Source organism: Triticum aestivum, chromosome 7D (assembly GCF_018294505.1).
Source record: "Triticum aestivum cultivar Chinese Spring chromosome 7D, IWGSC CS RefSeq v2.1, whole genome shotgun sequence".
In the NCBI taxonomy this organism is placed as follows: Eukaryota; Viridiplantae; Streptophyta; class Magnoliopsida; order Poales; family Poaceae; genus Triticum; species Triticum aestivum.
This window is the reverse complement of record NC_057814.1, coordinates 303189797-303203458: the sequence shown is the minus strand read 5'-3', so window position 1 is coordinate 303203458 and position 13662 is coordinate 303189797. Positions and strand designations below refer to the sequence as shown.

At 44.7% G+C, this 13662-nt stretch overlaps 1 protein-coding gene across 1 annotated transcript; it reads left to right on the top strand.

Annotated features, from left to right (window-relative positions):
- Positions 1–7732: 7732 nt before the first annotated feature.
- On the top strand, positions 7733–13283 carry LOC123164393 (uncharacterized protein OsI_027940). Its single transcript, XM_044581845.1, has 6 exons — positions 7733–7927; positions 10001–10187; positions 10335–10485; positions 11119–11153; positions 11240–11465; positions 12942–13283. The coding sequence occupies exons 1-6, from the start codon at positions 7923–7925 to the stop codon at positions 13037–13039; spliced, it is 702 nt and encodes a 233-aa protein (XP_044437780.1). The 5' UTR covers positions 7733–7922; the 3' UTR covers positions 13040–13283.
- The last annotated feature ends 379 nt before the right edge of the window (positions 13284–13662 follow it).

Genomic DNA, 13662 nt, shown 5'->3' with positions numbered 1-13662 from the left:
ATACGTTGTTCCCTTTGTCATCGGTATGTTACTTGCCCGAGATTCGATCGTCGGTATCTCGATACCTAGTTCAATCTCGTTACCGGCAAGTCTCTTTACTCGTTCCGTAATACATCATCCCGCAACTAACTCATTAGTCACAATGCTTGCAAGGCTTATAGTGATGTGCATTACCGAGTGGGCCCAGAGATACCTCTCCGACAATCGGAGTGACAAATCCTAATCTCGAAATACGCCAACCCAACAAGTACCTTTGGAGACACCTGTAGAGCACCTTTATAATCACCCATTTACGTTGTGACGTTTGGTAGCACACAAAGTGTTCCTCCGGTAAACGGGAGTTGCATAATCTCATAGTCATAGGAACATGTATAAGTCATGAAGAAAAGCAATAGCAACATACTAAACGATCGGGTGATAAGCTAACGGAATGGGTTAAGTCAATCACGTCATTCTCCTAATGAGGTGATCCCGTTAATCAAATGACAACTCATGTCTATGGCTAGGGAACATAACCATCTTTGATTAACGAGCTAGTCAAGTAGAGGCATACTAGTGACACACTGTTTGTCTATGTATTCACACATGTATTATGTTTCCGGTTAATACAATTCTAGCATGAATAATAAACATTTATCATGATATAAGGAAATAAATAATACTTTATTATTGCCTCTAGGGCATATTTCCTTCAAAAAGTGGTGCAATGACTAGTATACTTTGTTAGCTCTCTCGTGCAGGGGGCTAGATCAAGGTATTCGGGCGTGCAGAAGTTGCTCTTTGGCCTACTCATGGCCTCGAGAAAGCTGCGCCACTACTTCCATGAGGTCACCGTGGTCACTCGCTTCCCGTTGTAGCGCATTTTGAGGAATCCATAGGCAACTGGCAGAATAGTAGAGTGGGCATTGGAACTGTCGAGTTTTGCACTCAAATTTGAGAGTACATCAACTATTCAAAGCAGAGCCTTGGCGGAATTCATTGCGGAATGGACGCCAATGCAAGATGACGAGATTCAGGAATCAACTCTCCCTGGCAGAGAAACTGAGAAGCATTGGATCATGTATTTTGATGGTGCCTTCTCGCTGCAAGGCGCCGGTACTGGAGTTCTGCTTGTCGCACCCACTGGAGAACACCTCAAGTACGTGGTTGAAATGCATTTTTCTTAGGGAGGAAGCAACCAACAACACTGCGGAGTACGAAGGACTTCTTGCTGACTGTGACGCCCCCGATTCAATCGTACACTAATCATACACGCAAATGTGTACGATCAAGATCAAGGACTCACGGGAAGATATCACAACACAACTCTAGACACAAATTAAAATAAAATACAAGCTTTATATTACAAGCCAGGGGCCTCGAGGGCTCGAATACATCAGCTTGAATACAAACGAGTCAGCGGAAGCAACATTATCTGAGTACAGACATGAGTTAAACAAGTTTGCCTTAAGAAGGCTAGCACAAAAGCAACATCGATCGAAAAGGCAAGGCCTCCTGCCTGGGAGCCTCCTAACTACTCCTAGTCGGCGGCGGCCTCCACGTAGTAGTAAGCATCGGCGGTGGCATCTGGCTCCTGGGCTCCGACATCTGGTTGCATCAACCAGAAAGAAGAAGAAAGGGGGAAAAGGGGGAGCAAAGCAACTGTGAGTACTCATCCAAAGTACTCGCAAGCAAGGAACTACACTACATATGCATCGGTATCAATGAAATGGGTTGTATGTGGACTGAACTGCAGAAATGCCAGAATAGAGGGGAGAACCTAGTCCTATCGAAGACTAGCATCTTCTGGAAACCACCATCTTGCAGCAACAGGAGGGAGTAGAGTAGCATAAAGTAAAGTAGTGGAAGTGTTATCAACCTCGGCCGGAGATCCTTTCTCGACTCCCTGCGAGAAAGCAATCCCAGAGCCATACTATCCAGTTATCATCTCATATCCAAGTCTCGTCTCAAGTATCTAGTTCTAGTTGTATCGATCGGGATACAACTCCAGTCCGTTACCGTAGGACAGGCTATCGATAGATGTTTTCTTCCCTGCAGGGGTGCACCAACTTACCCACCACGCTCGATTAACTCCGGTCGAACACACTTTCCTGGGTCATGCCCGGCCTCGGCCAAACAATACGCCGCAACCCGACCTAGGCTTAATAGAGAGGTCAAGCACGCCGGACTAAACCTATGCCCCCAGGGGTCATGGTCCATCGCCCCGGGAACTCCTGCACGTTGCGTGGGCGGCCGGTGAGCAGACCTAGCTACCTCCTTAAAAAAGGCGGGAGCTTACCAGTCCAACCCGGCGTGCGCCGCTCAGTCGCATGATGTCTATTAAGCTTCGGCTGATGCATACGACGCAGAACGCCCATACTATGCCCACGTGATGGTTAGTGCTATCAGGCCAGAGGCCCCTCGGATCAAATATCCAAATCATAGTGGATTAGGAACGCGCGGTAACAAGCAGAGACTCACGAAAGATGTGACCCCATCGCCCCGTCTCGAGGACTTGCGGCAAGGGCTAGGAATGCCCGGCCACGCCTCGTAATTATCTCGCGGGCACCCTCCAGGTCAACCCGACTCCACATCACTCGTAATTAAGCTCGCGCGGGTACCCCTCAGGGTCGACCCGTCTTTAGTAACATGGTTCAGTGTAAAGTCGTAGTAACCATAGTAACCGTGTGTCTAACACCAAGAGGAAAACCTGAGGAATCACCCTTGACGGATTCCACTTGATGTAATCATCAAGGTGAACGTAAGAGGAACCACCCTCGAAGTTCACACTTGAGGGGTTGCACGACAGAGTCGTATCGGAAGTGGTTAAGGCGGAATCACCCTCGATGACCACGGCCGAATAGCTACACTACAGGGTAACATCAGAAGTGCTGATGAGGTCTCACCCCCGGCACTCGATATTAACCCAGTAGTGTCGAGCAACTAAGGGGAAAGTGATGTGCGGTGTCGGGGCCTGGTCTTCGATCCCGTTGATCGGGTCTTCGATGATGAAGCAGGGGCAACAGGGACAAGGTGGGGGTCACTGATGGATCACTAACCAACCTATACTAAGCAGTTTAGGATAAGCAGGTAGGTAACAATAAGCAGGTTACAATAAACATGCTATGCATCAGAATAGGAGCAAACAATAACAATAGCAAAATCTAATGCAAGCATGAGAGAATGGAATGGGCGATATCGGGATGATCAAAGGGGGGGCTTGCCTGGTTGCTCTGGCAAAGAGGGGGTCGTCGTCGACGTAGTCGATCACAGGGGCAGCATCGGTCTCGGGGTCTATCGGAGAGAAGAGGGGGAAGAAACAATAAATGTAGAGCAAACAAGGCATCACAAAGTAAAACATGGCAATATGATGTGCCGGGTGTGACCTAACGTATGGCTACACGATATAGGTGAAGGGGGAATTCAACCGGGAAGGTGTTCCCGGTTCCGGACCTGTGTCAGACAGATGACCGGAGGGGGAATGTTCCATGTTCAGCATGCTAAGGGCATGTGACAGATGAACGGACCGCGTATTCGGATTCGTTGGATTTTTCTGAGCAACTTTCATGTAGAAAACATTTTCATCCGAGGTACGGTTTATTTTCTATGAATTTTCAAAGATTAAAGCATATTTCTGGAATTACTTAAATTAACAAAAAGGAAAATGACGTCAGCATTGCGTACGTGTGACGTCAGCAGTCAACAGGACGGCTGACCAGGTCAAACTGACCAGTGGGTCCCACCTGTCATAGACAGTTGACTAACAGAAGTTAAAACTAACTAAAAAGTGGTTAATTAACAACTAGGCCCCACATGTCAGTGGCAGACTAGATTACTAATTACTTTTAATTATAAAAAACATATTAATTAGCTTAATTATGTGGTGGGGCCTGCACGTCAGGGGTACTGAGCTGCCCAGTCAGCAGTTGACTAGGTCAACCCGGTCAACTGGGACCCGTGGAGCCCGCTGGCAGCGACCCAGGGGTGTGGCCCTGACCGGCCACATCGGCAGGGTGTCGGAGAAGGCTCCGGCGACCTCTCCCGCGGCGGCACGACACCGGAGACGGCCGGGATTCGCCTACAGGGGGCCAACACGGGCGCGGGCGGGCGCGTTCGAACGGGGAGAGCCCGCCGCGTCGCGTGGTGAGGCCGGCCGGAGCTGGAGCTGCCGGAAACGGCGCCGGCGACGAGTGGAGGCGGTGGTGGCGTTCGGGACCTCGTCGGGATCGCGCTACGGGGCACAGGGAGGGGCGCGGCAAGGTCCGTCCGAACGGCCGTTCGATTCCGCGCCGTTTGGTGGCGGTGGGAGCGACTGAGGTGGCCGGAGTCGGCTGTTGCAGCCATGGTAGGCGACGGCGGCGATCGGGCTTCGACGGGGACGGCACTGCGGCGCGCAAACATGTATACGAAAAGGGCTGGGGCTGTCTACGCGATGCGGTGCTCACGGCAGTGGCGCGCATGGTACCAGAAGGTTGCCGTGGCCACGCCGGAGACGAGCGCGGGCAGCGGCGAGCTCGGTTGCAAGAGGGACGACAACTACACCTGCAGAGTGGGGAAGGGAAGAGGGGTTCGGTGCGGCAGCTTACGGTGTGGCTCACGGTGGCCCTTGGATGTTTAGGAGCGCAGCGGATCGACGGAGTCGTCGACGGACGGAGTGGAGGAGCTCCGGCGATCCAAAGTGGTCGCCGGCTCGATCCGGGCGATGTAGTGGCCTCCGGCTCGGACGCGAGGCCGGGGAAGAGGGAGAAGACGTCGACGGTGCTGGTGGACAGGTCAAGAGGACGAGACGACTCCGGTGGCCGCGGTGACGACGGAGGATGGCCGCGGGCGCGCTCGGGCCAGAGAGAGGGGAGTGAGAGAGCGAGGAAGAGAGAAGGGGGAAATGGCGAGGCGTCCAGGGGGAGTGGATGTGGCGGTAGGTGAGGGGAGGGCTCGAGGCGTCGCCCTTATCCTCTCTCGGCAAGGCCGGCGAGGTGGTCCGGTGGAGACGTGCGCGCGCGGTCGCTCGCACAATGGGGAGGGGGAAGACGACAGGGGGGAGTGGGCTGGCCTAGCTGGGCCAGTTGGCTTGGGTGGGCCGAAGCCCACTGGGAGGCCAAGGGCTCTGGCCCTTTTCCTTTTTTTAGCTTTTCTGTTTTAGCTATTTTAGGCTACTTAGACATTTTGCAAAAATGTTGGTTCACCACCAATATTACCAGATGAATATGTTCCACATGATGAACATTTTAGTTTTCATGTTTGAGCAATTTTGAATTTCACTCAGAATTTGAAATTGAATTCAACTGGAATTTGAAATGAGAGAGAACCAAGGGTGATCAAACACTTGTTAAGCAAAATGATTAACTTAACCCCAGGGTTACTGTAGCATCATTACACCGGGGTGTTACACCGACCTTCGAATTGCGGTGGAATTGGGTAGTTGTTAACCTCATAATCATTGAAGCAACAATTATATTTAACTAATATACTGCTTGTTGATACCCAAAATTTAACTAAGATACACATGGTGAAGCATAACTGGAGAAACATGGCTACTTTTAGTTCAGACATTGTACAAAAGCACTATCATCATCGTCTGAAAATAACAATGACACAACGACAGCAAAATACAATACACAGAAACCTATTTTTACCCATCTAAAATCAACAAGCATTCTCGATGACACAAATGAGTTGTATAACTAATGAGGTGCAAAACCAATACACAGAAACTAAAAACACAAAAGCCACCATTCTAATGGACTATTACCTCCAAAAAATGTTGTTTACACCTTGAAACTTCCCCCCTTGCTCAGTCAAAACATGTAAACAAAAGCACACAAAAGCTCCCTGCACATTGTAGAAATCACGAAACCCTAACAGTCGATCCACAACACACATGGGATTTGTTTTGTACCATACCTACTAATCAAAGAAGACCTACCTGTCGATCCACACCAGCCAACACAAGAGATCTCCTGAAATCCCAAACCCTAAATGAACAACAGAAAACACCGAAGAACAGATCAAGGATTAGATCACGCCTACACACCTTATATACAGGAGAAATCAAGCACAAACATGGAGAAGTACACAAAAATCTGCACCATACCTTTCCTCCGAGGTCAATCCTTCACCACGAATCTCCAGAAGAAAACCAGAGAAGGAGAAGAGGAGGAACTACCCCATCCCTTGCGGTCGCCGCGGAGACCACCCGCCGCCGTCACGGCCGTGCGAGAGGAGAAGACGAGCACCGCGGAGACCAGCCGCCAGTGCCGTGGCTGTGCGAGAGGAGAAGACGAGCACCAGGAGAAGAAGAAGAGGAGGAGGAACTCAGCCAAGACGATAAGAGGAGGAGAAGAGAGTCGCAAGGGGAAGAATAAACTGGGCCGGTCCAATAACGAGCTGAAACAGAAAACGTCGACGCGAGGGGAAGACTATACTCTCGCATAGTGCGAGAAATAGCTCTCGCGCTGATTTGATTCACTTCGAGCGTAGCTGTTTTTCGCGGATTAAAATACAGAGTATCAGGCTAGCCCAGCTCGGGGCACGCTACAAAGCGCGAGTTGCGAAATGCATACAAACAAGCGCGTGCGCCCCGGGGATCCTATATGGCGCGTACCGCGCCTACGAGCGTCGTGGCGCGTACCCCCCCTCGCCCGCTGCTGTTTCTATGGGCCGGCCCATTTTTGAGGTTTAACACCAACCGGTTTTGGGAAGGTTCTAGAACCTTCCCTGAACCGGGTTTTTATGTTTTTCTTTCGGGTTTCCGTTTTCTTTTTTCTTTTTTTCTTTTTATTTTTCTGTTCTCTCTTCATTGTTTCTTTAATTTTATGTTTTCATTTTTATTCTTGTTTTTCAATTTTCGAAAATCTATTAATTCGTGATTTGTTTTCTAAAATCGTTTTTTAATGATGAACATTTTTTCCAAAATCGTGGTTTTATTTTCACTAAATCATTACTCTTAAATCATGAACATTTTTTAAAAACTCACGGACATTTTTTTTGAAATCATGAACAATTTTTTTAGAAATTTGTGAACATTCTCTTAAGTCATGAACATGTTTTTCAAATCATGAACCTTTTTTTGAAATAATGAACATTTTAAAATTAAAGACTACTTTTTCAAAATCATGAACATTTTTTTCAAATTCGTGAACATTTTTAGAATTAGCGAACATTTTTTTGAATCGTGAACATTTTCCCAAATTCGTGAACATTTTTGGAATTAGCGAACATTTGTTTGAATTTTGTAAATCATGAACATATGTTAAGTTTGTGAACATTTTTTTACAAATTCGTGAACAGTTTTTGAATTCCAGAGCATTTTTCTGTAATCATGATTTACTTATTTTGTGAACATTTCTCAATTTCACGAACAGTTTTTCGAAATCATGAACATTGTTTTAAATTCCTGAACATTTTTTAAATTTGTGATTTTTTTTTGCCAAATTCATGAACAATTTTTGAATTACCGAGCATCTTTTTGGAAATCATGATTGTTTTATTCAAAATTAGCAACTTTTCTGACATTTAAGACCTTTTTCATATCCCGAATTATTGAAAAAAAGAAAAAAAGAAAAGGAAAAAAAAGAAAAAGGAAAGCCACACATGGGCCGGCCTAGAAGGGGAGCGGGGGGTGCGCGCCCGCTTCCTTCGCAGCGCGTGCTGCGTCTTATAGGTGCTCCCCGTGCGCCCTGAATAGGAAACGCCACAAAAGTGAACGAGTGCTTAGCGAGCCAGCCAGGCGTTAATGGGCCGCAGCGCGGCTACGTCCGCGCGAGCGGTCTCCGAGATCGGTACACCCGGCCTGCTATTTGCTCGTCTTTACCCTATATACCTGCCGTACCCTATTTTCGTTTGCCGTCTCTTCTCACTTCGCACCCTGCCATTCCAAAACCTCTCAAAACCCTCGTTCTCCCCACTCCCTGCCTCCTCCTCCGCCGCCGCCGGTGCCTAGCAAGATGAGGTGAGCGGAACCTGAGCATCCCCATCCTATCTAGCGTTTCCCCTCTTCTCTTCTGTTCCAATTCGGCTTTAGATTCTATGCAAAGTACGACTTTGTACCATCCAACTGCGCGATTGGATCTGGGTATACCTCGTCTCGCGGTCCCGCAAGGATTTGTTGCTTCACTCGGTTTAGCTGGTCCACTTAAGCAGTCAGATTTTTGTGCTCAGATGGGGCTCGACCGGCTACCGTTGGGTTATGCGTCTCTAGGTTTCGGGATTTTCGGATTTGTCTGTCTCACTCGTTGTTTGCACGTTGCGAAAAATTCGAGCTGTTTCGTTCTCCTTCGTATGCTTTGATTTACTACGTGGAGTCTAGATGATATCGTTGTTACGGCAGTTCAAGGTCCCATCGCGGCTAACTTGTCAATTGCTCTCTTCCGATTTTATTGTTATTTCTTTTTCTAGATTTCAATTGTTTTTCTGCTGTCGTTTTGGGCGGGCGTGCTATTTGTATTGCTACTATTTTGTTTCTTAGGCTTTACTTGGTTCTGCTGCTGTCATTAATAGAGATAGAACTCGATCTCGTCGGATATTGGAATTTTTTCTTGTTCTGTTTGTTGTCTGTTCAGATCTCGTGGTATGTTTCTTCCAACATTCCATGAATTCTGCTCTTGTTACATTTCGGTTTTCCTTAGGGTTTCTGCAAGCACTTTCCGATTGAATTCGAGCTGGTTACCTCCTTGTCTGATCTGCAAGGAATGCTTAAAATTTAGCACCTACCGGCCACTGTGGATAAACATAATTAAGTAATGTGTAGCATGCAGCAGTGCGGTTCTATACGCCGGAGCTTAATGGCGTTTTGTCTCATCTATGGACATGCCATCCCTAGTAGTTTTGTCTAACCTGATGTTATGCAATTTTCGACCAATTATTTACCATGTATCAGGATTTCGTATTAATCTGTTGTTTATTTGTCATGCAAATATTGCTTTATAGGTAAAAAGGTTTTCATAATTGAAGATCATATTATGCATGCAGGTGCCATTATGTTCTCTTTACATGGATTAATATGTAAACTTTATTTCTGGGATATGTAAACTGTTAAGGGCAGGTATTATTTGATAATCTTAGAAGTCTTGAATATATTACTCCCTCTGTCCGAAAAAGCTTGTCCACCAAATGGATGTATCTAGCACCAAGTTAGTGCTAGATACATCCATTTGAGGGACAAGCTTGGGACAAGCTTTTTCGGACGGAGGGAGTAGATGATAGTTTCATGCATTTTCAACAATGATGGCATTGTGGTAATGAGTTATGATAACAAGTTCACTTTTTAAACTGTATCATTTTATGCTTTGGCATTTGTAACCTTTTAATATAGTACAATAGAATGTCACTGGTAAGTGGTAAGTATCTACCCCTCCAACTCCAAAAATAAATCCTATAAATTTCTTGTCAAGTCAAATGATTCAATGTTTGACCAAGTTTGTAGAAAAAACTATGAACAAGCACACTATGAAATTAGTGTCACTACTCACTGCAAAATAGAATATATTTTTAGTATTATAGTTGCTTCTACTTTTTCCTACAAACTTGGTCAAACAGTACACTGTTTGACTTGGTAGAATGTTTATAGGCCTTCCTTTTGGAGTTGTAGGGAATATGCAGTGCTTATTTAGCAATCCTTATATTCAGTGCTGTACTAAAAAAGTATCGTGCATGCATTGAGCGGAGTATATTTTAATGCTCTCTGATTGAATGCATGGACCTGCTTTGCCATTGCCATCCATCATATTGTTATATTTTCATAGCTTAAGCTACAAAAAATTGTTATACTATGAAGTTAGGAACGTATGTTGATGTCATCGGAGTGGGTCGTTGTGTTCTGTTTTTTTTTGTGTCTGGCTGAACTGCCCAATGCTGCACTTCATACGTGTTCTGTTCATTTAGTTGTGATACTTCGTTTGCACCAATATATGAAATATTCCTTGTATGCGTTGCAGTTGCAAATATTATTATAATTAATTTTTTTGTGGAGAGATATATATCACTATTGATGTTCATTTCTTAACAAGTGGCAATGTGTCTGTAGTCGGCACCCTGAAGTAAGGTGGGCTCAAAGGATTGACAAGGTGTATATCACAGTACAATTGCCTGACGCAAAGGATGCCAAGGTCAACCTGGAACCTGATGGTGTATTCTCTTTCTTTGCCACTGCTGGAACTGATGGGAACTCCTATGAATCGAAACTGGATTTGAATGACAAAGTGAATGTCGAGGTAATCAATGTCCATAGTTCCATACTATATATAGTACACTACATACTATATATAGTACACTATATATAGCTATTTTGAGATATGTTGACTCCTCAATTGTCAAAAATGGTTTGTTTTCTTATCCAGTATCACTTTGGTCTTTAACAGGCAAGCAAAGTAAGTGTTGGTGTCAGGTCCATATTCTGTATTTTGGAAAAAGCCGACGCCAAATGGTGGAATAAGCTTGTTCGAGATGATCAGAAGGCACCACACTTCGTGAAAGTTGATTGGGACAAATGGGTCGATGAAGATGATGATGGTATGCTATCTATGAAAACTGGTTTATACTGTTTAAGTTATTGCTTATTAGTTCCAAGAGTGTAGTTTAAAACTTCTGGAAACAGGACAGTTTAGTGGTACAAAAGGAGTGCCCTAAATATAAGGGAAATGTGCACCATGGTCTGCGTAACATTGGATGGGGGTGCAGTTATCACCTCTTGCTTTATGTAACTAAAAACACCATATCCAAATTTACTTGTACGACAAACCTATTTTGGTGCTTCTTCTCATCTTACTGTTTCACTCTCCTACTTCTAAGTAGGAAAGATATTTATCGTTGTCTTCAGATGTGAGAAAACCGGAAGACCTTGTTAGCAGACAACTAACTTTTGCGACTTAAATTTTCTTCGTTTAAGCTAGAAACAAGGTTTAAAAAGGCGCTAGGTGTTAATTGTGTTTCGCCCTGCCTTTTGTTTGTCTGACCAAAGCACACGGTTAAGAGCAATTATGCTCACGTTAAGAGCTAGGCGTTTTGCTAACGCCTACCGACTAGGCACACCTTTTTTTTACCATTGGCTAGAAAACAAACTATTGTATCTATTTACTGCTGAATTTGTTACGCATTATTACTTTGCCTTGTAAAGGTTGTGAAAATCATCATTCGTTTTTTCAGGTGCTGATGTTAATGTTGATGGGATGGACTTTTCGGTAAGTATATCTATTCATGTTTTCCCCTTTGATGGTTCATTTATATGCTTTGGTGTGTGATGCGCTTCTTCATGTACATTCTGTAGAATATGGGTGGCATGGGCGGTATGCCTGGCATGGAAGGTTTGGGCGGCATGGGCGGCATGGGTGGTATGCCCGGCATGGAAGGTTTGGGTGGCATGGGTGGTATGGGTGGTTTGGCTGGTATGATGGGTGGAATGGGCGGTATGGGTGGTATGGGCATGCCGCCTGGTATGGAAGGTTTGGGTGGTATGGGGATGGATGATTTTGAGGATGAGAGTGACGACGAAGGTTGGTATTCCTGTGCCTGTTATCATTTTCTCATTATAGTTAGTGTTTTTAGATACAGAATATCAGAAATATGTTCTGTCACCAAATCGAAATGTTGGTTGTGTTGCTAAGGGCATTTTGTTGGTGTGGTTGTTATATTTAGTTGAACTGCCTGACAAGTCAATTGATCATCCCCTTGTTTGCTCTTTTATGTGAAATTGCTTGGTACATTTCTTGGCACTAAATGAGCAACTGATCATTCAAATGGTACAGTTTTTTTCTCTGACGGTTGTCATGTTTCTGATTATAATATGTTACTCCCTCCGTTCCTAAATACTTGTCTTTCTAGACATTTCAAATGACTATCACATACGGATGTATGTAGACATATTTTAGAGTGTGGATTCACTCATTTTACTCCGTATGTAGTCACTTGTTGAAATGCCTAGAAAGACAAGTATTTAGGAACGGAGGGAGTATATCTTAGATCTGTTATTGTCAAGGAAATATGTTATGCAGGTGTCAAAAAAAGGAAATATGTTATGCCTGGTGTACTCATGAAATATTGATAGAATGCCCAACATAGTTTAATATCTTATCCACAACAGAAAGTGAAATGGCTTTGACCAGACAATTCAGATTTTGGATTAAAGAATACTGTTTCATCTAAAATATGTACTCTATTTTTCTCCAGAACTACATATTTTGTGTGGATTCATATCATGGAAACCAAATAATTTATTTTGAAGGGGAGCCTGGGCGCAGCGGTAAAGCTGTTGCCTTGTGACCATGAGGTCACGGGTTCGAGTCCTGGAAACAGCCTCTTGCAGAAATGTATGGAAAGGCTGCGTAATATAGAAGACCTAAAGTGGTCGGACCCTTCCCCGGACCCTGCGCAAGCGGGAGCTACGTGCACCGGGCTGCCCTTCTTAAAAAAAACCCATTTTTTTTTTGTTTGGCATCATGTACTAGTTAAGAAATGCATTTCATGAATGTTTACTGTAATTATTGCGATTAACCAATGGTGAGATACTCAAATTGTCCATTGTTAGCAAACTGTTGCTGTCCTGCAGCTGTGTTAGTGAAAATATAAGGTGTATTAATTTTTTGAGAAGTTACATTTTATGTTTGATCAACTTCATAGAAAACTAGTAAATGTGCATGTGCAATGCATGCTGATATTAGGCAGTGTATTTATTGCATGCGGATATTTGGTACTCCCTCCGTTCCTAAATATAAGTGATTTTAGAGATTTCAATACGAACTACATACGGATGTATATAGACATATTTTAGAATGTAGATTCTCTCATTTTGCTCAGGAACGGAAGGTGTAAATTGTATGATGTTGATGATAATTCAATATCTGAACGATTTTCTTTGTTGAAAGAGGAAATGTCCTTTAGGTCAATGGATGTACCGTATTCATCCTTGTTAAGATGTTGAATTTAGTCCTGTAAACCATCCTGATATCCTATCTTCTGTTGTCCTTGATCAGGAGAAGTGTCGAAACCTCAAGACGCAGGGAAGTCTGATGCTGCGGAAATCTCTGAGGAGGTGGAAGGCAAAGCTGGCACAGCAGCTCAGAGCAACTGAAGGCTTTCTACTCAATAATCCCTACTCGATTGTATCCTAGCGTTTCTTTATCAACGTGCTGAACTGAAGGACACATTCTGCTCGCTGGTTGGGATTGGTGTCTCATGTAAGATGATGACTTATACTTGTGTCCAACTAAGCTTCGTACCGTCTGTTGGCATATTACGAGTTCTGAGATTGTTTGCATTGTACGCTGATGGTTCTGCACTCTGTTTGGCTTAAAATGTGTTTACCCTAGTTTTTACCTGTGCTGTTTTTACGTCTTTGTTTGGGTGCACATCTACATAGCCCCCTCCTCTAAACACTGCAGTAGAACTAATTACTCGTTGCCTGTGTGCTGCCAGCTACCTTCATGATGCTTTTTCCAGTTAAATTTGTGCTGGTGTTTGCTGGTTGCCTGTCAAACCTGTGTTTCTTGCCCAGTGTGCTATCTGCCGTCGAGTCTGCAATTTCAATATGTTAGCTCACAACTTCAACATTCTTTGCTGGAATGTTCGGGGCCTCAACTGCCCGAATAGGAGAGCAGTTCATGAGACCGTTTCCTCTTCTCAGTGCCACATTGCATGCCTCCAGGAATCAAAGCTAGCAAACGTCGACCAGTTCACCGCCTCCTTCCTGGATGG

Coding starts and splice junctions, on each gene's coding strand:
- LOC123164393 (XM_044581845.1), top strand. Junction 10,486..11,118: donor GGTCGATGAAGATGATGATG/GTATGCTATCTA, acceptor TCGTTTTTTCAG/GTGCTGATGTTAATGTTGAT. Junction 11,154..11,239: donor TTGATGGGATGGACTTTTCG/GTAAGTATATCT, acceptor TACATTCTGTAG/AATATGGGTGGCATGGGCGG.